General features: G+C 37.5%; 1 protein-coding gene across 1 annotated transcript in view; it reads left to right on the top strand.

The window, feature by feature from the left end:
- Window positions 1-22,810, top strand: part of ATF7IP (activating transcription factor 7 interacting protein) — a 33,367-nt gene that overhangs the window by 7,377 nt on the left and 3,180 nt on the right. Inside the window, exons 5-13 of the mRNA XM_026040426.1 lie at window positions 56-121; window positions 877-950; window positions 1,384-1,472; window positions 2,514-3,155; window positions 4,582-4,649; window positions 17,792-17,870; window positions 19,432-19,590; window positions 20,989-21,174; window positions 22,689-22,801. Of these exons, the coding sequence (XP_025896211.1) occupies window positions 56-121; window positions 877-950; window positions 1,384-1,472; window positions 2,514-3,155; window positions 4,582-4,649; window positions 17,792-17,870; window positions 19,432-19,590; window positions 20,989-21,174; window positions 22,689-22,801 (1,476 nt within the window). The remainder of the gene's footprint in view (window positions 1-55; window positions 122-876; window positions 951-1,383; window positions 1,473-2,513; window positions 3,156-4,581; window positions 4,650-17,791; window positions 17,871-19,431; window positions 19,591-20,988; window positions 21,175-22,688; window positions 22,802-22,810) is intronic.

Genomic DNA, 22,810 nt, shown 5'->3' with positions numbered 1-22,810 from the left:
GCAATAGCTCTTGAGGAGAGTGTTTCTCTTATTTGTTTTATATGTTCTCACCTAGGCTAAAATTGCTAGATTGACAAAGCGGTTTGGAGCTGCCAGGGAGGACTTGAAGAAAAGACAAGAAGTAAGAATGGGACTTCTTTTTATTTATTTTTTCCAAACTAGCCTATGCTATGAACTGAATTTGATTTCAATAGTGTCAAGTCAACTTTATAGGTTTTTGATGAGATTTTTTTTTTAACACATTTTATAAAAAAAAAAAGTATGCAGAAAAATGGTGACTTGTTATTAATAGCGTTCACACAGTGAGTTTGGCTAGCTGGTTAAAATGCATTAATACATGATGAATACAGTCTTTAACACCTCTGTGTAATTCTGATTTGCACATAAATTCCTTTATACATTAACAGTATGAAATTCTCTTTAAGTTTATACACATAAATGTACTACTACATGAATAGATTGCAGGGTAAATAGGAAATTCCTGTGTTCTTATTTGTATGATGGAAATAGAAACCAGAAAGGACACAAACAGAACTATATATGTCTAGAATAAATATTGCTGTGGAGAAGTAGAAGGTAAAAGTCYGTAAAAGTTAAAGAAGTTTTGATTATCTTGCTATAAAAACCTTAAGGCTCAAGATTCATAAGAAAGAAGGAGATGGGAAAGGAAAGCAGATAGTACTGAGTGGGCTGCTGGCGGTTTTAAAACATTTTAAGTTGTTCTCTAGTTTTGGCTCCAGAAAATGTGTACCTTAAACAAAAATGAATGAACACGAAATACAATTGCAATCTAAGTTTGCAGTTTGACCTTTTTTTTTTCTTTTTTTCTTTTTCTTTTCTTTTTTTTTTTTTCCTTGATATTTTATTTTCTTGTAGAATTCATCAAACCCACCTTCATCTCCAGGGAAAGCAGGGGGTGACACTGCAAGCACAAACAATGTGACATATCGGTAAGGGAAACATCAATTATTCCATGTTCAAATTTACAATAGGAGATATATGGTACATAATATAACATACGATCTCTCCTTTTTTAAAATATATTTAGTTAGTTATCTATTTCATGAAAGGGCTCTTCTTTTCCCATCCTTGGTCATCTGTACCAAGTCATATGTGAGCAGTACTGAATGCATTCTAAAGTAAGAAATGTTTTTGTAGCTAGAAATGGTGGATGAAAATGGAAGAATAAGTGAAAAAAAAAGGGAAAATTCTCATAACACAGGCAAAATTTGTGCAAAGACTTGAAGACATAACACATAAATAATATAGTATTATAGTTGGAGAATATCCTGAATAAATTGAGAAGGAAGAAAAAAGGATAAATGGATTTTTGAAAATCAAACTGAATCAATATCTTTTGCTAACTAGATGTTATTTTCCTAGCAGTACTGGCACAGTGAGGCAGATGTTAGAATCCAAGAGGAATRTAGGCGAGAGCACACCAGCAACGTTTCAAACCCCCGTGAATACAGGTAAGAAATGTCACGTGGGCTTCATGAATGCATTTTTAAAATTATTACTTTCCATTAAATAAGTAACTGAACAAAACTTTATTTGCTTTGCTCACTAGACAAGGAATTGCATATGTTTATTTTACCAACCAGAATATGTGTAAAAACTAGCCAAGTTGCTGCAGAGACTTACATGATAAGTCAGTGGAACCCGCTTGGTCTTAACTGCTGAGAAGTGCAACACGTAGCTCAGTGGGCCATTTATTACACAGGAACATTATGGGATGCTAGTAACATTCTCTTCAGTAATGGCTATAAAAGTTGAGTGGGGAGATGATGCAAATCCTAAATCCCATTTCTTAAGGAAGTGAGGTTGAAAAAACAGAGTTCCTGTTTTAGAATTCTATAGGGAAAGTAGTAGGATGAACAAGTCTATTAATATCACATTTATATAACCATGTCATCCCTGTTTTAAAAAAATGCTGTTTACCTGATACCGATTATTGAATCTTTTTCACAGAAGAATCCATAATAGGAATTCATGGCTACGTGTAGTATATGCCTGATCTTTTTATACATCCCTGTTTTTTGTTGTTGTTTTGGTATTTTTTGCATTCTTTTGCATGGCTTTTCTGATAAATCAATCTTATCTGTAGAACCTTCTGGATGAAAGGTTCTGCATAAGTAACCAAAGTTGGCCATAACTGACTTAGCTTTTATTTCATTTGAGTTTTTTGAAGAACTAGCTACCATCTTGCTACATGTATATGTTTTCATTGATTAAACCATGGAGCTTTCTCATTAATATGAATTCAGATCTTTGTCACAGTTTGTATATATTTTTTCTGCCATTCGTATATAGTTCTTTCAAACAGAAGGAATTTTATCTTTCATTAGACCATCAAATATCACTGTACAAAAGCAAAAGTGTTATCTCATAGTCCGCCTTTAAAAATAGTAACAATGTAACACACTTTTCCATTTGTTGTGTTGTATCAAAAATTAATCCTTATTGCAGATGCTTAAAAAAAACTTCTTTGCATCTTATTTTGTTTTTCTTAGTGCCAGCTCCCAGTCTTGCTGCCGCTCCTCAGACAGTCATCAGTGGACATCCTAAGCCTCAGACTCCAGTGACCTCCAGCTCTTTGACAACAACAGTTCTTCCTACAGCAGCTAACACAGCTACAGTTGTTGGCACGAGCCAGGTGCCCAGTGGCACCACTCAGACAATGTCTGTCTCATTGCAGTCTTTACCAGTAATCTTGCATGTACCCGTTGCAGTGTCATCCCAACCTCAGCTCCTGCAAGGCCACACAGGGACTCTGGTCACCAACCAGCAGTCAGGCAGTGTTGAATTTATATCTGTACAGAGCCCAACCACTGTTGGTAGCCTTACAAAAACTCCTGTGTCTCTGGCATCAACTAACCCAACCAAACCAAATAACAGCCCGTCTGTGCCCAGTCCTGGCATTCAGAGGAACTCTCCCGCCAGTGCTGGGACAATAGGGACAACTTTGGCAGTACAGGCTGTTTCAACTGCACATGCTGTCGCCCAGGCCACAAGGACTTCTTTGCCCACAGTGGGTACTTCAGGACTTTATAATGCTACCAGCGGCCGAGCTCCCCTACAGATGAAGATTCCCCTCTCTGCATTTAGCAGTACAGTTCCTGCTGAACCACCCGTCACTACAGCACCCAGAGTTGGTAAGTTGTGCTTCAGTATTGGTACCGATAAAGGAAGAGAAAAGGAAGCAAAAAACTCAACTCCTGTGGAAATCTTGGTTCTAAAAAGCTCTAAGCTTTATTTTACTGAGAATTGACTTCAAATTATTGCTCATATCAAATCAGAAACCAAATTCATCTATTAATAACCTTCATAAAACTTCTCAAAGTTATCTTTTTCCTAAGCAAAGGCATACTGAAAGGAAGCATATTCATTGATTTCCACAGTGTTTGRAAGTTAAWAAATAAATAAATAAATAAAAACTAAAGAACATAGAATACTTAGTTCTAAAGAAGAAGTACATCTGTTGTATTTAAAACAGAGAATGAATTAAACTATGAATGTTTAAATATGATTTCTAGGTTAAGTAAATAACTGGTTTAAATATGATATTTAAGTTAACTTTCTGTCTTTGACCATGTCATGATGCTTCTCTGCACTTTTGATTTTATGTACCTTGGATGTTTTTATATGATCCTCAAGATTTCAGCATGAGTAGGAATCACAGAAAGAGTTTCTTACTATTGACAAGATACAGTGTTAAAATTAACTCAAGCAGTATTTGACATCAGATGTAGTTTTATTGTACTTCCCTATCTTAAGCAGAAAGTTACTTATGTCAAAATACATTATATTCTGTCAAATTGACAGTGATACAGCTTGCATTCATGCTAGCTTTAGTCTAGCATGAAAAGGGTTAGCATAATCAGGGACAGTGAGCAAGAGAATAGTTTATGTACCCAGAAACTCATCTGGTTGTCTGCAGTTTGTCTAGCCTCAGTGTGTGCACTCATCAGTTTTTGACCAGAACTGAAACACTTSTTGGCTGATGCTTTTGCTGATGAGCTGCGGTTAAAATGGAAAGGAGTAGAAAGGGAGAAATAGGTTCTAAATGTTTTTATGAAATAGCTTAAGTTGCTAGTGTAGATACATGCTTAGTAGAGCCAGCAAATACAATCTGTTCACACACAGCTTGCCTCACTTTTTTACAGTCAGTTTAAGCACCCTTTGCTCAGTCATTTTTTGCCAACAAAGTGTTGAGTAACTGTGCTATTTTTCAATTTAATGTCTTGTTAAGTTACATACAGAGGGAGAAAGATTGCTTTGTCTTTTAGATAGTGAAGGAATTGTTCATTAAATATTTGGAATACTCTGTCAGACTTTGCAGGAAAGAAATATATAGTGCTTCTATACTGAAAAATGCTGTTTTCATTTTTTATAACTGCTACTCTCCCTGAAGTTTACATTATTGTAATTGAAAATCAGGACTGCAAAAATGTTAGACATACAACGTATTAAATGTTTAGTATCGATCGGTTTTGAAATGTTTCCTTCAAATTCATATAGTAGACAACAACATTCAGCACTGATTAGATATTACAAGTGAACAATTTCTTGACCCCTCAGAAAACCAGGCAAGCAGGCCACCAACAGATACTTCGTCAAACAAGCGAACAGCTGAGGGAACAACACAGGTAGGTTGTCGGTCATGTTTCTATATAAAATTCTGAAGTTACAATCCACAGGACAGCAGATTCCTACTTCTATTGCTCCTAATGAATTAATGTTGATTTTTTTTTTGTGCCATCTTTTTTGATTTCTGTCCATTTTTGTATTTTTCTTCTTTTTCTTATCCAGAGCGTTACTGGTAGTATAAACTTCTGATAATCTTTCAGAAATTTTCCAACTGGGTTTGTGTAAGTAGATGAGTTAATAACCCAGGCAAACACTGAAAACATGTCAGGTACAACAGAGCAGACATGCAAAGGAAAACAGCCCAGYTTTTTATTTTAAAAGTCTGAACTAAAAGCTAGAAATATAATGTAAAATTAACYGCAGCGCTCTCATCTTCATACTATTGCAGAAGCCATTTAGAAGTCACTGAAGTTCTAATATTTCATTACCATATGTAATGAGGGAGGGTGATGAGGAAGAGGAAAAAGCACTTTTTTTCCGGAATAACTACTTGATGATCAAGGAGCATCTGTAGTACATCTCAATTCCTCAAGTCTRGGATGCTTTGAACTTTTTTTTCAAATCTAAAGGCAGAAATGAAGCTATTGAACATTATTTTGTAATTCACTGTCTTTTTGCCTTAAGATGTTTCACTGAGTACCTCATGCTTTATATTGATGTTAACTGGAAGTCATTTGTCAAGGGAATAAGGTAAATTTCCTCTAGCTAAAATTTTTGTGTAATGGTGTTTCAAGGTATATTTAAATTTGAATTGTATCTGAAAGGAAAAAGAAAATACACTGAGTCAAGATTTTGTTTTTCATCCRCCATAAAAACAAAGATAACCTGTATTCCACATTTTCAGCTGTGCCTCACTCTACCCATTTTTAAAGGCATTTCATAAAGCATGATTGTTGGAAACTTATTTTTTTGTAGATCCCTGTGGATTATAGCTACAAAGAAAATCAATACTTGATATGTGGGAAACAATACTGGAATGACAGACAGATGTATGGTTTCAGTGTTAATTTTTCATTGTAAGATGCATATTTTTAAAACTTTTGTATTTGGTAGAGCCTGAAACCCAGAAAAGATTTCTCAAAACCAGGTTGTGTGCGATAGTGCTGTGTAGCAATGGAAGGTGAGCAAGGAGGAGGCAGATGGCCCTATGACACTTTCCAGTTTTCAGTCCTCTGAGACGGTGTATGTTCTTAGCTTTGCTCAGACTAATTGGCTAAAGCATGGGTAATGCCATGGTTAATGAAGAAGGATCTGATGCATTTTAATTGGCTAGTGAAGTATGAATTGACATGCTGTATCATTTGAAAACTCCAGTTAATGCCACCTGCTTTTTGTGACGTAAAATCCAAAATACTACGTGTTACTCCGCACTTCCCAGCTTTCAGAACAAAAAGTAGTTTGCTGTGTGCCGTATACCTGTGGCATATTTGATGGTACAACTTTGATCAATTGTTTCGAAAAGCAGTTGAAACAGGAAGAGACCTCATCAGAAAAAAAAGAAGCAGTAGAAGCTCCGCAGACAAATTTTAACTTCCCCGAGGATGTCCTCTTTGGCTTGGAGGAAGAGGAAGAAGATGCTAAGAGCATCAAAAACACCCACAAGCATACTGGCTGGGCAGCTAACCTGTTAAAGCAGTGGCTGGCCAAAAATGGCAAGGATCCCAGCTTTGAATTGGTCCCAGTAAGTGAACTCAATGATATTTTGAGAGAGTTTTATTACACCGTACGGAATCATGATGGAAATACCTACAGTGTGGCAAGCTACAAATCAATGCGTGCTGGCTTAAACCGGCATCTCAAAATGCCACCTTACAATCGTCACGTTTGCTTAATGAAGGACAAAGAGTTTGCTAGTGCCAACACGGTGTTTTTAAGCGTGCTGAAGATGCTGCGCATGCAGGGAAAGGATGAGACCCACCACCATCCTCCTATAGCTGCTGAGGACTTGCATAAGATTAAACAGTCTGGGGTGCTGGGATTGCACAGCCCCCTTGCACTCGTCAACAAGGTGTGGTTCGATTTGCAGTTGCATTTTGCCAAACGAGGGAGGGAGATCTTGAGAGATCTGGCTCCAGATGCTTTTGTGGTTGAGAAGGACAAGAACGGGCGCCGATATGCTATGTTTAGATACCCTGGCAAAGGGAAAAATAGCAAAGATCCTCATAAAATGGGTAAAATGTATGATATGCCAGGGGACCCCAACTGTCCCATTTTCTCTTTGGAGCTTTATTTGTCTAAGTTGCCTCCGGAGCCCCCTGCCTTTTACCTACATCCTTTAAAGCTAACATCAGAGCAAATGCAAGAGCAGCCTGTCTGGTACAAGAGAGAGCCGATGGGGGTGAACTACTTAGGGACCATGATGCCCAGGATAAGCGTGGCGGCCAGGCTCTCTCAGCGATACACGAATCATTCTCTCCGAACTACCACCATCCAGTTGCTGCGTGAAGCAGGCCTGGGGCCTAGAGAAATCATGGCCGTGACCRGCCATCGCTCTGAGTCTGCTATTAGACACTACTGGGGTGCTGCCGAACTTCGCTACAGGGCTTGGTCAGATGTCATGAAGAAGAATGACCCCAGTTATCAGCACAGCAAGGTTCCAAATGAAGTGGTAACAGAATCATTATCTGGTGCCTCAGCTTCTATAAATCACGCTGTCTTAGAACAAAACAAGATTTTATTTCCTAAGAAAGCTGTTGCACCATCTGGCAATAGTTCTCTGACTTCAGTCCCTAAGGGCCATGCAGTTCTGAATCCCAAAAGTGGCATCCTGTTGAAACACACTTCTCCCAAGGTGCTTCTGCCCAGGAACCTAGCCAGTGTGCATCTAACTGCCAGTGCCCTTCCAGGCTGCTGCAACGAACCTGTCTTTATATGTCATGTGGTAAAKCAAGAACCAATGACTTGATGCTTCTCTAATGGAACTGAATTCAAATGAATTACTAAAGTTGAAAGTCTAACAAATCTTTTTCACTTGGTCCATTAATAAAATTTCATACTGCATAGTTCAGCAAGAAATAATGTGTTTGCACTCCTGGAGTGAGTTATGAAACAGAAACGTAAACAGAGCAGGGTTTGGAGTTTGTATGGCTTTCTGTGGCAGCTGGCACTCTTAAAGTGACTGAACAGAGCTATTAAAAAAAAAAAAAAAAAAAAAAAAAAGATATTGATTTCCACTTAGCTGAAGAGCTGTGCGTGCTTCACTAAGTGCATGGCTTTTGTTTTGTGAAAGAGAGTATTTATTATACCACTTAGTACCTGCTGGCACTGATGTAGCATTTTACAAATCAAATACTTAATTACTGGAGATAAAAAAGAAAATACAAGTTGAATGATGTAGATGTAAATCCACTACAAATACGTATGTGTGCATGAGGACATCTAGAATCATTTGAGCTCTTGTCACCCTCTCTGCTCAAATTGTTATAAGACTATTCTGAAGATTGTGTTTCTTGTAGTTCTGTGGGTTACAGATTTATATTTTAGGTCTTTCCTTTTCCTCTTCATATTTCTGGCTAAAATTTCAGTCATTCTGGACTCCAAAAGCTCCAAAAGTTAGGCTAAWGTTGGTGCCTCTTCCATTATGCCTGAAATGGGGAAAACTGTTTTCAAAAGGATTGAGAACAAGTTTGTTACTTAAATATCATATGATGAGAGTTGAAGGACTGTGTATTTGCTTATCTTGAGTGAGGTTTCTCTGTGTATCCTCTCTCCTACCCCTTCCCTCCATTGCATTTCACATTGGATCAGTTCAGTAGAATAGTTTATCAGAATTCTTTCACAAGAAGTATGGCCTGTTCTTCTCTGCCAAAGTCTGTTCCAAAATGGGCTTCAGGTTTAATTTATTTAGATTAGATATAATTTCTTTGGATTAGTTCATCTGTTGCTAACTGTAGTAAATTGATCTGTCATCATACTTTTCATAGGAGATTTTGATAGGTCAGAAATCTTGCCTCTGGACAGTGAATGTGAATTTTGCTAGAGAAATGAACTCGTCTTTAGAACAGCTCTTTTCTGAAGAAATTAGGAATTGGGGGGCTACTTATAGTTCACTTTTAATGAACCATATGGGAGAATTTAACTCAACTCGTAGTTTGTCTCTGCTTCTCTGCCATGAATTTTTATTAGACCTTAAATCTTAAAGTAGATAAAAATGAAAATCTGGTTTTCAGCTCATACGGTAGGGCAGGTTCCACTATGGAAGAAGAAATAGCATAGCATTTCAAACAGCTTTCCATTGTTTTAACTAAGTAAAGTAAAAATAACTTTGCACTTTAAATATGTAATTTTTTTGRTAGATGCATACATATATGCAAGCACATAGTTTCACACAAAGAATTAACTGTAGAGATGTAGTTCAGTAGGGGAAGTATTAGTTCCTGAGCAATGCAAAATAATCTGAAATAATAAATTTACCGTTACAAATTCTTAAATCTGTGGAAGACAGTCTTGCTTAGAAAGGCTTCAGAGAACTTGTTGTCTGAATTTTGGATTTTTTTTTTATTGTGGCTAATAATTACTTCTATCTCCTTGCATACTGTATTTTTAATTACATTACAAACCATTTCATTTTTTGAACCTGCAAAATTAAGGTAGAACATCTTGTTCTCTGATAGATTATTTTAAAGATCAAAATGTTTTAAAAGTTTCATATTCACCTCAACACATTGTATTTACAGTTATTTTTGTTTTCTGTTTTTACAGTTAACGTGGTAGTTGATCAGACATAATGGTTAAAAAGGATTTCTGCAGCGCAACCCTACATTTGTTTAGTTGCAGCATTAATTTATGATATGACAGCATTAATTTATKATAAGGAAATTATGATTCCAGGATTATCATTTTATCAAAGAGCAAGTAAATCCACTAGAAATGGTGAAGAAAGGAATTTTTCTGAGAAGAAATAATAAAATTCTGTTTCAAATGTGAAGCAGCAGTGTTTTGTAGCAAGTGGATTCATTATTACATGTTAGTGGAAAGCCTAGCAGAAAACTTAATGAGGTTAATTGTGAGTAACAGCAGATGCTTCTAGAACTTTCCAGTGCTAAAACCCCGTCCCTTGGTGCCCCCCCGTCCTCTGCCCTAAGTGTTCAGTGAGTTCTCGCTACTCGTATTTCCCTTCTCAACGAGCTGAGCTAAGCAGTTCGTTGTTGAGTGAAGCAGCTGTGTCCAGTTCTGGGCTCCCCAGGACGAGAGGGATGTGGARCTGCTGGAGAGAGCCCAGCGCAGGGCTACGAGGATGATCGGGGGCCTGGAACATCTGCCCTRTGAGCAAAGGCTGAGRGAGCTSGGCCTGTTCAGCCTGGAGAAGAGGAGGCTGAGGGGGGACCTGATCAGTGTCTATAAATACCTCAAGGGAGGCAGTGAGGAGGAGGGGGCGGCCTCCTTTCAGTGGTGGACAGTGATAGGACTAGAGGAAATGGCCACAAGCTGAGGCACCAAAAGTTCCACAGGAACTTAAGGAAACACTTCTTGACAGTGAGGGYGACAGAGCACTGGAACAGGCTGCCCAGAGAGGTTGTGGAGTCTCCTTCTCTGGAGATCTTTAAAACCTGCTTGGACGCAGCCCTGTGCCACGTGCTCTAGGTGACCCTGCGTGAGCAGGGGGGTTGGACTCGATGACCTCTGAGGTCCCTTCCAACCTTGAGTATTCTGTGATTCTATGAACCTAAGCAGCCAGAATGACCCATTTCGCTGCTGTTGTAAAGTCAACTGTGGTCACATCTGTAGCAATGCAAGGGAGGAGGCAGTGCTGGTTTGGGCTGTTGATGGATTTTTTTTTTTTTTTAAACCTGCAAGCTAGAATTTAGAAGCAGCCGTTTGCATTGTGGTGGTACAGGTTATGTAGTGTGAATGTCAAGACATCTATCAGAATCGCTATGAATTGGACACCCCAGTGGCAATATCAGCGGAGAACCTGTATCAGCATGATGTCTGTTCTTTGTTTTTTCCMTTTTCTTTCCATTACACTACCCTCACAGGTAAAGCATGCTGAACCAGTGATTCAGGCACAGGTTGTTATGAGTTAGGCTGTATTTTGTCTCTAAACTTGTCAATACAGCATTCTGAAATGGTGAATTTAAAACACAGTTTAAAAAAAAATCTGCATATAACGAATATCCTTTGAAAGGAATTATCTACTACTCTTGATTTTTTTTTTCCCAAAGAAGTATGAAAGTTTAATTCCAGTTGCAAATAAACAGCAGTTAACTGTATCCAAGTCAATTAAACTGTTAGCTGGTTACATCCCATTTTCCATGACAGAGTTGATTCGGAAAAGGGACTCAAAAGAGAGGGAACAATAATGACTGTGACCATTTGTGTTCTCTTTTTTATCTTACCTTTTAACCTTTTACATCTCCTTTTCATGAGGAAGTTTAGGTCCTGCTGCCGTGAATCTAGGAGGAGTATGTTTTGTGTTTTTGTCTGATAAATTGGGAATCTCTGTTACTTCAGGGAATAGGCTTATAGCTCTCATTTCTGTGAAGTTAACACAGTGTTAACACAGTTTACAGTGTGTTCATTTTTTGTTTATTCTGCCATTGTTATATAATTCATCCCCAGGGTAAGAGAGTGAGCAATCTGGAAAATAAACCTTCTTCGCCATATGGGTTTTCTCAGCATCCCGTTAGGATCTCAATTGTCAAACGCTGAATTTTTGAAGAGCTTCAAAGAGAGTTGAGTAGCTTTGTTTTGTTTTAATCTGATCCATCTCTACAGATATCCTGAATTATGTAGTGTCTCAAAAGGTGCCTACAGCTTAGGTTAGTTTAGTGAGAGTTACCAATAGGCAACTTGGGCAGTCATTGTGCTGTAGAGCTGCTTCTGCCTTTTCCTGCCTTCCTCCGCTTGTTGCTCCAAAAGCAAGCTATGGCCAAGCTTGCTTGGGGAAGGGGGCATCTTACTGTGTTTTAGTCCCTTAAACTTAATCACATTTCCACAGAAATTTTAAATGGTTACTACTCAGTCAATGTCATTTGTCAGTGGCCATCCCAGTGCCTCAAGTCCTAGAATTGCATTTCTAAAGCACTTTCCATGTACTACAGTATGTGTTACTGTGATGGAGGTAAAGGCATTTTAAATTATATTGCAGATCTTTATAATGATTATTAGGTAGTTTATCACAAGTCTCAGTTACAGATAAAGGATTTATATATACTAGTTATAATAGATAAAGACAGAGCTATGGTATATTGAGAGAATTGATGGAACTTCTTTATTATATTATGACATAAAATAACAGTGAACAAACTAAATGGTGTTAGATGAACTAAAAATGGATGGTATAAAATTAAATCTATTCAAGAATAGTATGATGTATTTATTAAATCACTAGGTCAGATGAATGGTCTTCTTCTCTTGTTGCCCACTTCAGGTGCACCTTATCCTCATTATGGGGCAAATCTTTTTTTCACTCTAAATTTTAWTTGTGTGTTTTACCTTTTCAGCTAACACTAGTAAGAAAAAAAAAAGTGCCATACCTGCTTTCTGTTATTTCTGTCATGCCTTGATCTGTTTGATTATTGACTACAGTTTAGTTYAAGACATTTGAGAACTAGTCTAAATTCCTTTCCTAAGATGTTAATAAAATATGTTTACTTTAATAGCTTTACTTGCAATGTATAACAAACGTTGTGAATATAGCATCTGTTAGGAACAAATGTGAGCAAAATGTCAGCTTAAGCTTTCTAAGCAGATGATTCTATGTTGTTGAAATATATTGCTGAAAATATTTCCTTGCATTTCATGGTTTTGTCATTGAAAATAAACATGCACAATAATATGTGTAAATGGGAGCTTGGTTTTTGTCTCTGACTTTGGGTTTATGTTTGTGCTGCTAAAATGCAACTAGCTCTTAGTTGGTAAGGTGGAACCTCTACCTGAGACTATTCTAAATCAAAGATTTTGGCATGAGGACAGTATAAAAATCATAAAAGAATGAMTTAACTTGAATTCTGTTACTTATGAATGCCACCCATTTCAGCTACATATTGTCCTGCTGGGAAGTTTTCAGTTGGTTTTATTTTTTATTTATTTTTGGTTATTTCCTTGAGACTACTTTAGGTGTTACCTAAGTGATCTCCAGTTGCTAAGAGTATTTTTCAGTAACAAGTAAATAACCTCATGCTCTACAGACAATTGTTGGTCTGTTTGAGGCTCAAAAAAATAGGGTATTAAAACAATATAACTAATAATGTTATTACACCAAACACAGATAATAGCTATAAAAAGATGCATTAAACTATTCTGAAATGTGCTATAAATAGATTTACTGATAAAACCTCTCATCGTTCAAGATGACCTTCCCACATGGTACTGTTGGGGACTGTCAGTGGCCTTCAGGAAAACAAGGTAGATGTTTCACCTTAAAACAATAAAACCAKTGAAGAGACATGTGTGTACATGCATATGTATATAGGTTTTATATATTCTTTTAACTGTATGATTAAGAAAAAGCAAAATCACGGCCGTAGAGAAATACTTGAAGTGCTGTCTCAAGTGTGTTTTCCCTTATGATTTTGGATCAGAGTTATGATTGTGGTTGTCTAAAGTGCTCTTCTTAGGCCCTAGCAATCTTTGAGATAGACTCCTTGAGTTGAGTTTTACCTGAAGGGGTAGCAAACCCTCTGTCTGCTCTTTGCAGCGAAGAACTGTAAGGGAATATATTCCATGAGGTGTCATAAGACTGTTTTTTTTTCTTGTTTGAATTTTTCTTGTTCTGTAGAAAGTGTTGCACAGTGCAGAAGTTTTAGGGGACACAGTAGTTTTGCCTTAACTGTAATAGATAAGACGACTGTTGAGAGTTTTCTGAATATTACACGAGTGTGCAGCCACGGTCAAAACAAGTATTACGGCCCTGTAAAATTGTTTGTATGAGGTATGAACTCAGTAAACTGCTAGCTTTATTGCGTTAATGATCATTTCTGTCTTGATGAGAGCTGTCATGCATTAGGTACCTGGTCAAATAAATTTTCATGACATCTCTGTGAGGCTGAAACACTTATTTCAATGTTGTGGGAGGTACTGCATTGGAATTAATAATTGCTAAGGGGTGATGAGCCTGACTGAAGCAGTACGTGACTGAAGTGTACTGGAAAATGCTAAAAACTTCCAATTTCCAAAGTTACTTATGCTGTGCTAGAAATTTGTAGTTTTATCTATGGATGAGTGAAAACATAATGGGGGCTGTATAATTATCCAAAGGAAGTCACGCTCCCCCTCTTCCTCTCTCTCTCTGCCTCTCTCTCTCATACACAGCCACACAGAGCACGATTTTAACACTGCTTTTCAGAATTTAGGATTAAATTTTTGCTATTACATAACGCCTTGGTACGTCATGCATGATTGTGGTAGTCTGATGCTTCATGCTTTTGTCTGTCTTAAAATAYTCTTGATTCTTTTTATTGTTACTCCAGAAGTTATTACAACAAAAGTATTTGCACCATGTTGGTGCAGCACAAAAGATGTTCAGATTTTGGAGTACTTACTATCCTGCAATGAATTTTGATTTTGCACTGAGTTGAAGCTGGTTGGTTTGGGGATTTTTGTTTTGTTTTCTTTTTTCTCCACTCTTACTCAGTATTTGTTTATGAAAAGCAGGTGGCATTACATTAATAGTTGTGTTATTTCTACGTGAACTGAACCACGGCGTTATATAATACCAAAACATTTTTAAAATTACATATCATATATGAATAGAAAATTACATGTTATTTAGCTTTCTTCCCGAAATCAACATTTATCTTTTTTATGTGGTAAACTGCATTGCATTTAGGTATATTACATAAAAAGATCTATTTTATAAAAATTTCTGTACAATTTGAATTTCAGAGATCTTTGTTACCAGTTTTCTTTAGTAGTTTGTTSTTATATCTGCTGTGATGTTCTAGTCATTTCCGTGGTAACTTTTTTCCACAATTGTAGACACGATGAAAATAACCCCTTTTCTGACCMCCATCGCTACTACACCTGTGATAGTCTCTAAGTTCAGTCTCATTCCTTTGTTTGCTTTCCTTTTGGAATTGCATTTTGTTGTTGTTGTTGTTGCTTTTCCAAAATTACAAGTGACGCATCAAACTTACTTGCAGCAATGCTTATCTGAAAGAGTTGCTAGATGACAAAGTTGAGGTGTTCTTTCTTCTTCTACAGTCTACAGCAGTGGTGCTGCTCTACAGTATACAAATTGGTTGGTCCCAAAGTGGCAAATTTTACTGTTTTTGCATTCAGTAAGTTCCCTTGTTTTTAGATATTTTTAACAATCTACAGGTGTTTTAGGTCCTATATGAGCTCTTCTTCTGTGACACATTTTCCTTCACTTCTGTGTGAACATACATGACAGATTCAAGACTGTCATTAGTTTTTATCTTTCTCAAGGAAAATTGCATTGTGGGTTTTGGGTTTTTTTAGGGCTTCTTCCTATAAAAGTATCTTGTTTGTCAGTACATCTGCTTTTCACCTTTTTTTCTTTAATTCTTGGTAGAGAGATTTCTGTGATTAGAATWGGAAGAAAATAGATAATATATTATCATGGTCTGCACATGGAAAATGCATGAGATTTTCAGTATAGCTATCTCATTAAATTTAAATTGAGGTGTAATAACTGTAACATGGATACGTATTTTCTGTAATCAAAATCTCTTGCTAGTGTTTTGGAGGTGAAAAAGAAATCTGTAAATGTTACTCCAAAAATCAGTACTGTAGGTAACCATTTGGCAGGAGTTTTGCACGTAGAATGCTTAAAGTGCCAGTTCCTTATACAAACTAAAGAAAACTAGGAATACACAAACGTGAACTCTTGGATGTGTTTTATTTGTGAGTTGGTTCTGTGATTTSATCTTCCATACGCCCCATACAGCACTAGTGACCGGGTGGTGTTTGGAAGTGGGAATGAGGTAGCCCTTCTGCGGGAGTTGCTGGCTTTCACTCAGGTATTTGAAAGGGATCAGGATTAGATGACTCCTGTTTCTGCCCCTTTTCCAGAGTCTCAGTTGCTTCACATCAAATGAAAGAACTGCTTGGCACTACAGTTCTTCTCCTGCACCCACTAAGTTAGTGACTTGCCTGGGGCATTTGGCATGCAAACCAAGGGTAGAGGTAGTTACAAAATGTTTTGTTAAAATACTGCAAGTGTAGACGTGGCGTTATGACCCGAAGAAGCTGGGGTGAGGGAGACCTGAAGGGATTTGACTAGTTCTACTTCAGTTAAAGATCTTGCCTTCAAAACAGATCTAGACTGTAAATGTTAGATTCCTTCTCACTGGAACTTTCTCAACTCCTATGGTTAAATAGGGCTCCAAAGCTGCTGGTTCTTGTGCAAAGTATTTTTCTAGTGATTTTGACTTTCCTATGGAGTAAGAATTGAAAGGAAGTTACTTTCAGGCTGTGTTACTCTTTCTTTACCCAGCTGTCCTTAATCTGATCTCCCATTCTTCATGCAGTTTTCTACCAGCAATGAGAGCTATACYTCACAATACTCACTGCTGACTGAGAAAATTACCTAGTTGGAATGAAATTCCTCTCAGCTTGGTGCTTGTCAAGTAATCATTGATTATTTGAGTGTTCCTTTTATCTTAAGCTTCCAGTGGATAAATCAGATCATCMTACTCAGAAAACTGAAAAGTCTTTGAAATAGAAATTTCTCAACAGAAAAACTCCATAATTAATAAATCTGTGAGATTTTTCTGTATAGGTAGCAAAGGTGTAGAGCCTTAAAGAGATCTCCCTTCTCTTGCTTTTAAACATAGGTAGTTTAGGTATTCCTGCTTCAGGTTTTGCCTTTTAGGTTACCATCAAAATTTAACCAGTGGCAGCAAGAAATTTTCAGGCAAATTGTGTTAATTTAAATGCATGATGAAGAGGACATTTACATCAGGCACTCCAAATTCAGAGACTCTCAGTTGGACAGGGCTTTCATTTGTGCTTAGTGACTGTGCTGTTCTTCTCYGTCTCTCCAAAAACTTGCTAATGTGAGAACTGTCTTCAGGATCTGTTTTAAGGAGTATTTTTGTACTTTTACCCAACGGAGTTCATARGGGAAACAGTCCCAGTGCTTGAGCTTATTTAAGCACCTGTCCCCATCTGACAGCACTTCCCAAGATTTGTAGTGTTCGTACTGGCTACCTGTGCCCGGTAATTCTTGTGGGTTTTTTTCCCCATGGTAATTGCTCAGTAATTTTGCAAATTATGTCCCTCTCCTTGAGCCTTTTTCTGTCCCAAGGGACCTGGTTGTTCTTGTAGTTCATAAAGAAGCCGCAGTTCAGACCAGCAGCAATAAGGGGTCATCTCTTAAACAAAACCACAGTCCTCCAGCAAGCTCAAGGAGTCAGGAATTCACACCRTTAGAGATCTTTTGTGGAAAATATATAGAAAAGATATCAGACTTTAACTGTTCTTTTTCCTGTTATCTAAAGGGGAAAAGTTACTGGTCCCTCCAGTTTGAACAGCTAAGGAACTTACTGAGGCAGTGGATAGGTCTTATCTGATGGTCTTCTAAGTTTGTTTGGGGTTTTTTGGGTTTTTTTTTTTGTTGTTGTTGTTGTTGTTTAAGTAAAAATTAACCTTCACAAAGGCTTAGATGCTTTTATTCACTTTGAAGAAATTATTTCAAATGACTTCATCTATTGAATAATTGAACATTGTGGGTTTTGSTAAAAATATGGTAATAAAATGAAATTATTTGTTGTGAGGCCAGTTTCACTATATGCATATTGGCTGATCTGTTTCAAGATAAGAAGTGCATTGTCCTGGTGACTAGATCAAAAAATTATACTGTTATAGAGAAAAGCACAGATTATAGTTGATTTAAAGTACTAAGAATCACGTTTGAAAGATACTGTAAAGTATCAAATTGTCATATATTTACCTGTAAAATGATTTAACATCTGGTTATTGAGTGTTTTATTATTCCTAACAAGGCTAAAATATATTTTCATACTTGATACTGCATTCCAGTCCTTTAGTTATTGCCTGTTTTTCAAGTCATAGGAAATTTGAATGAAATTTCCTTCTCCTGCTCATGTCATCTAYTCTTTTTTTAAAAAGTGCTTTAATTCTGAGACCTCTCCTACTCAGTGTTCAGTTTGTACCCTTGTCCTCATGCCGCTCCTGGTTTGCCTTTGCAAAATGAAGGAGTTTTGTCTTTCAGAGTGGGAAGGTCGCAGGAAGCGATTCAGGAGGTGTCATTGATCTTACACTGGATGATGAAGATGATGGCTCTTCTCAAGGTAAGCAAAGAACAATCTTGACAGCTGTAAGGGTAATGGAGCTGCAAATATTTTTCATCGTCTTGAATGATGAAAAAGAATAAAGGTTTTGTTTCTGCCTATTGAAGCAAGTATTTGGGAAGCATGATCTAATTTGAGTAGCGGCTACTATGGCACTTTGTTAACAGGGGACATRTGGTGGACACTGAGTCAAATAATGAGCTAACAGTGTGTTCTCATAGAAATGTAAGTTAGTACTCCCTCTTACTGGTGCTAATGAGGCTATATCTGGAATACTGTGGCTGTCAGGAGAGCTGAGTCCTGGGATACCTGACCTGTGAGAAGAGGTTGACAGATGCTGGCTTGCTTAGGCTACCARAGAACATGTTGGAGCCTTTTAATAGCCTCCAGTGACTTGGTGACCTGCAACAAGGTGGTTATAAAGATGATGGAGCAGAACTGTCCTTCAGTTCTAGGGAGGTAGTGCAGCACAGGAGCAGATTATGCAGAGGGGTTGTAGAATCTCCGTTCTGGAAAGTTTTCAAATTTCAGTTACATGAATCCACAGCCCATCTGATCTTGTCCTTACTGGTAGTCCCAMAGCAACAGGACATTGGGCTGCATGACCACCCCAGGTCCTTTCCGACCAGGATTTTAATGATTCTGTGAATTACCTGGTTGAGTGCCAGGATTCCTCAGCATAGGGAATCCAGCTTTTATTGCTGTCATCTGTTCTAAAAGTTGGTTCTCAAAAGTTGGTTTTTTTTTTTTTTTTTTTAAAGGATCATTATACTTGGAATATGACACTGCCAATAAGGTTAAACCATCCAGTCATATTTTAACATATTATAAAAGCTACCTATGGGTCTGAATAAATTATATGTTTTAATGTATCTTGTCATAGCACTGTGATGTATTTCAACTGAAGCTCCATTTAGTAGAAAGTAAAACTATTYTGTAGAATTGTTGGTATCCCACTACTGTGGTTTATCAATAGCAACTATTTAATTCAACTTCTCAAGATTTTGGTGGGGGCAGCGGGGAGGAAGAGGGGCTTTTTTTTTTTTTTTTAATAAAGTTTTCTATGTCATCAAGTTTTTGTGTTTCTTATTAGAACATCACATCTCATGTAGTAGCAGTTTATTCTGAAGTAGAACAGTGTTTTGATTTGGGTGAAATAAAAAAAAGAATACAATAGTATTTAGACTTCTCATTTTATAAGGTATTAAACCTCTAAATGCCTTTTAGTGGAAATGCTTTTAAAAACTTTTCATGGTGTTTCATTACATTCAGGTATCCAAATTGTGCTGAAATATGCAGACTTTTGCAAGAGAATAAAAAATGGTGATTAGATTKGGATGAGGAAAGTGAGAGAATTGAGTGGGTTTTTTTTCTTTTTGTTATGCAACTTGATTTACAGAGTGAAAAGATGAAGGAAAGATCATACTAGGAAACTTTTTGCAGTGGTCTGTGTGGGACAGATTAAATAACTCAGTGATACTCTTAATTTCTGTTCACTTTTGTTTATACAACACTCTAATTTCTGTTCACTACTGTTCGTGCTTCTACTTTTTTCCTCAAGCRGAGGCCAAGAAGCAGAACCAGGCAGCTGTGACAGGGTTGAGCCTGTCTGCGCAGCCCGTGGCTCGCCCCTTACAGCCCTTGCAGCCAAGCCCTCTGCAGCAGGCAGGAGTGCCAACAAGTGGACCTTCTCAGACCACAATACATGTATTACCTACAGGTAACTTCATTCAACATCTGTCAGTCCAGTACTCTCTGAGCAGGTTCTTTCTGATATTCCCCACGTACGGAGAGTGCGAACTTTGACTTTTATAGAAGTTTATTTTATGTTAAGATATGTGATGTCGCATGGGATTTTTGATTTAGCAGCGTGGTTCAGCAATGTACTGAAATCACAGTACATGTGTACAGCACAAATCGCAATCTTCAGAAGTCCTCTGTTAGTTGTTCAAGTTTTATACCCTATGTTAGGCTGAGCCTAACATAYGCAGTTCTTTCATGCTGGTCTGGCTAATCTCAGGGAGCTATTTACACTTGTTTGATCAACTGAGGAAGGAAAGCTTACATCAGTTAATCCATTCAGCAGATACATCTGCTTATCTAACACACAGGTCATCCTCTGGTGCCTTGTGCATTGAGATAAAAGTCAATTCTCTGTACAGTAGATGCACAGATTGATTAATAAGCTATATCTTACCTGATTCYTGAGCTTCAGGGGCACCTTAGACTTCGTCCATCTCCTCTGAGGCCTCTTCCATGGTAGTAGGGTTTATTGGTTGGTCACAACATCATTATATATATATATATATGTGTATATATATATATATATATATTTTTTTTTTTTTAATCCAGATTAAGTTTTCTTTTGCAACTCTAAATGAAAAGGAGTCTAGTCAACAGGATAGCTGAGGAAGTTGTTAACAAAATTGCTTGCAAAAGTGAAGGAAAAATRAAACTATGGCAGTTACATTGTTTGAATAACAGAAGAAAAAAGAATTAGCAAAGTCATCCCATATCCTGTCCACCTGCACTTGATAACTGATCCTTTTGCCCATGGAGTGACAAGGCCTGATGGTCAAATTTCATCCTTAGTTAAATGTTACTTTTCTACAGTCTGGTTTGGGGATGTTTTTGGTTTTGTTTTGTTTTCTCTCCTCCAGCTGGCACCAGACTTGTTTTACTGGTGAGATATTCTACAGCCTTGTACTAACTAGCTTGTGTTTGATGGTCAATTCCATTTTCCCTCTAGCTTTTGTGACAGTCAGGAAATTTCTTTATGTGGGTAAGATACAGTCATTGTAGAAATCTGAAATTTTGGAGACACCCGCAGTTCTTAACAAATAATGGCTTTTTTCTCCTAAAACTATTCTTTTGGGTATCRTGTTTGTCTTTTTGTTTGGCATTTGTATATATGCCCACATGCTTATTTTATGTAAAAATTGCTAGTTACTTAGGCTGTTTCCTACATTCAGGCATTATCAAAAGCAGCAGATTTCACGGAGGCAGTTTTTATTTTGTGTGCCTCAGCTGAGGCAGCTTTCTAAAGGATATATGCAGTCTGCAGTAGGGATATCTAACCAGTGTCTTGGGTTTCCTATGTTACGGTCTCTCTTTTCAGCTCCGACAACAGTGAATGTAACACATCGTCCAGTGACACAGGCTGCTGCAAAACTTCCCATTCCCAGAGCGCCTGCTAACCACCAAGTGGTCTATACCACGCTCCATACTCCACCAGCCCAGAATCCAGTAAGAGGAGCTGTCATGCCAAACCCAGGCTTAAGGCCAGTTAACCCACAGAGTGGAGGTAAGAGACTTTTTCTTCTGTACACTTTACAGCACAGCCCAAGCTGCCTGATGGATGGGTTTTTTGAAAGTACTATCCCAAAATTATAGAGATAAGGCTTTTTTTTCCAGCTTGCAGACTTGGGAAAATCTCGAGCTATTAAGAAATCATACTTCCTGCAGATATGTGGATGAGGAAAAACTGGAATGAAGTAATCTCAGGCACTAATTCGACCAGTTGTGCATCTCTGGATGATATGCCAAATACATTACAAAGTAGCAGAAGTTAATGTAATGAGCACCGATATTTTCTAAAAGGGTAGTAAGAGACATTTTCGAAATTAGATAAGTTTAGAGTATATACGTATGTAGTGAATCATGTCCAATTTCTGTCTCAAAACTCAGTGTAAATAAGACATCCTAATGTAATTCTGTAACAATTTTTGATTTCTTTGCTTTGAAGTAGCAGCGCATTTTCTTATTAAGCCTAGGCAGGTGAAGTTTCTTATCAGATTTGTCAGAAATGAATATATGATTGAGTCTCCTTGACTTCAGATGCCAGCAAATTCATCTTGACATTGTAGACATAAGTGGTATCTTCCTGCAATGGTAAACTTTTTTTGAGATGAATACTGTATGTCAACAGTAAGGACCTCAAAGATGTACAGTAGCTTATTTTTTTTTTTCTCTTGAGTGATTGATTTAAACTTTTAGTTTCTGCCCCAACCCTTCCCGTTATGTGTCATGGCTATTTTTACATGGCTATGCATATGTTTCCCCTGTACCGATGCTCTTGAGACTGTGTTTATGTGACCTGTGGATCCTGTATTTTTTAGACATCAGTGTATTTTTGTAACAGTTAAATTCAAAATATCTTAAATMTATTAAATTCTAGATATCTTGTATAATTACAGGATTAGCCTGGATRTTTTATTTTTGGATAGAAATACAGGAAATTCTGGATATTATATTCCAGACAATTTTCTTCTCTCATTTAATACTGCCAGCCAGGTCACTTTGCTGTGATTTTGAATGTAGTAGTGTCTTTTGTGAGTATCTTGGCATCCAAAGCAGGCTCTCGTCTGAGAGGGAGGACCAACTTCTTCATCAAGGGCTCAATCTTTCATTTTCTGTGCTGTACACAGTGCAGCCTTTTGGCAACTGGATGTTGATAATATTTTGCTGCAGCAGCATTTATCTCTATGTTTCTGAATTCTGAAGTGATTTAACTTTATTTTCATACTCAGGCTCCTTAAATTTCTCAGCCTTTCCATCTGTTTCTTTCTTATGCTATGATTAAAGTTTCCATCAGTCCTCTTGCAGATAGAACACCTTCACTCTCACAGCTTCAGTGAAGAGGGAATTGGTTTTATTTTCTTACACTACATAATCTCTCTGCTTGTGGGCTGCTCAAGAAAGGAGTGTCATTTTAAAATTTGGTTTCATCCAGCTGGRCCAAGGAATTGATTTTCCAGTATTCTGTCCAACTGATCACAAATATTGAACATTCAAGATATTTACTGTGCTCCTTCCTAGGCATGACTGTCCGAATGCCTCAAACAACTGCCTATGTTGTGAACAACGGACTGACTCTCGGATCTGGAGCACCTCAGCTCACGGTGCATCACCGACCGCCGCAAGTGCACGCTGTGAGTATA

The sequence above is a fragment of the Nothoprocta perdicaria genome, unplaced genomic scaffold (assembly GCF_003342845.1).
Source record: "Nothoprocta perdicaria isolate Ctin4 unplaced genomic scaffold, notPer1 scaffold_256, whole genome shotgun sequence".
Classification (NCBI taxonomy): domain Eukaryota; kingdom Metazoa; phylum Chordata; class Aves; order Tinamiformes; family Tinamidae; genus Nothoprocta; species Nothoprocta perdicaria.
This window is presented reverse-complemented; position numbering and strand designations above follow the sequence as displayed.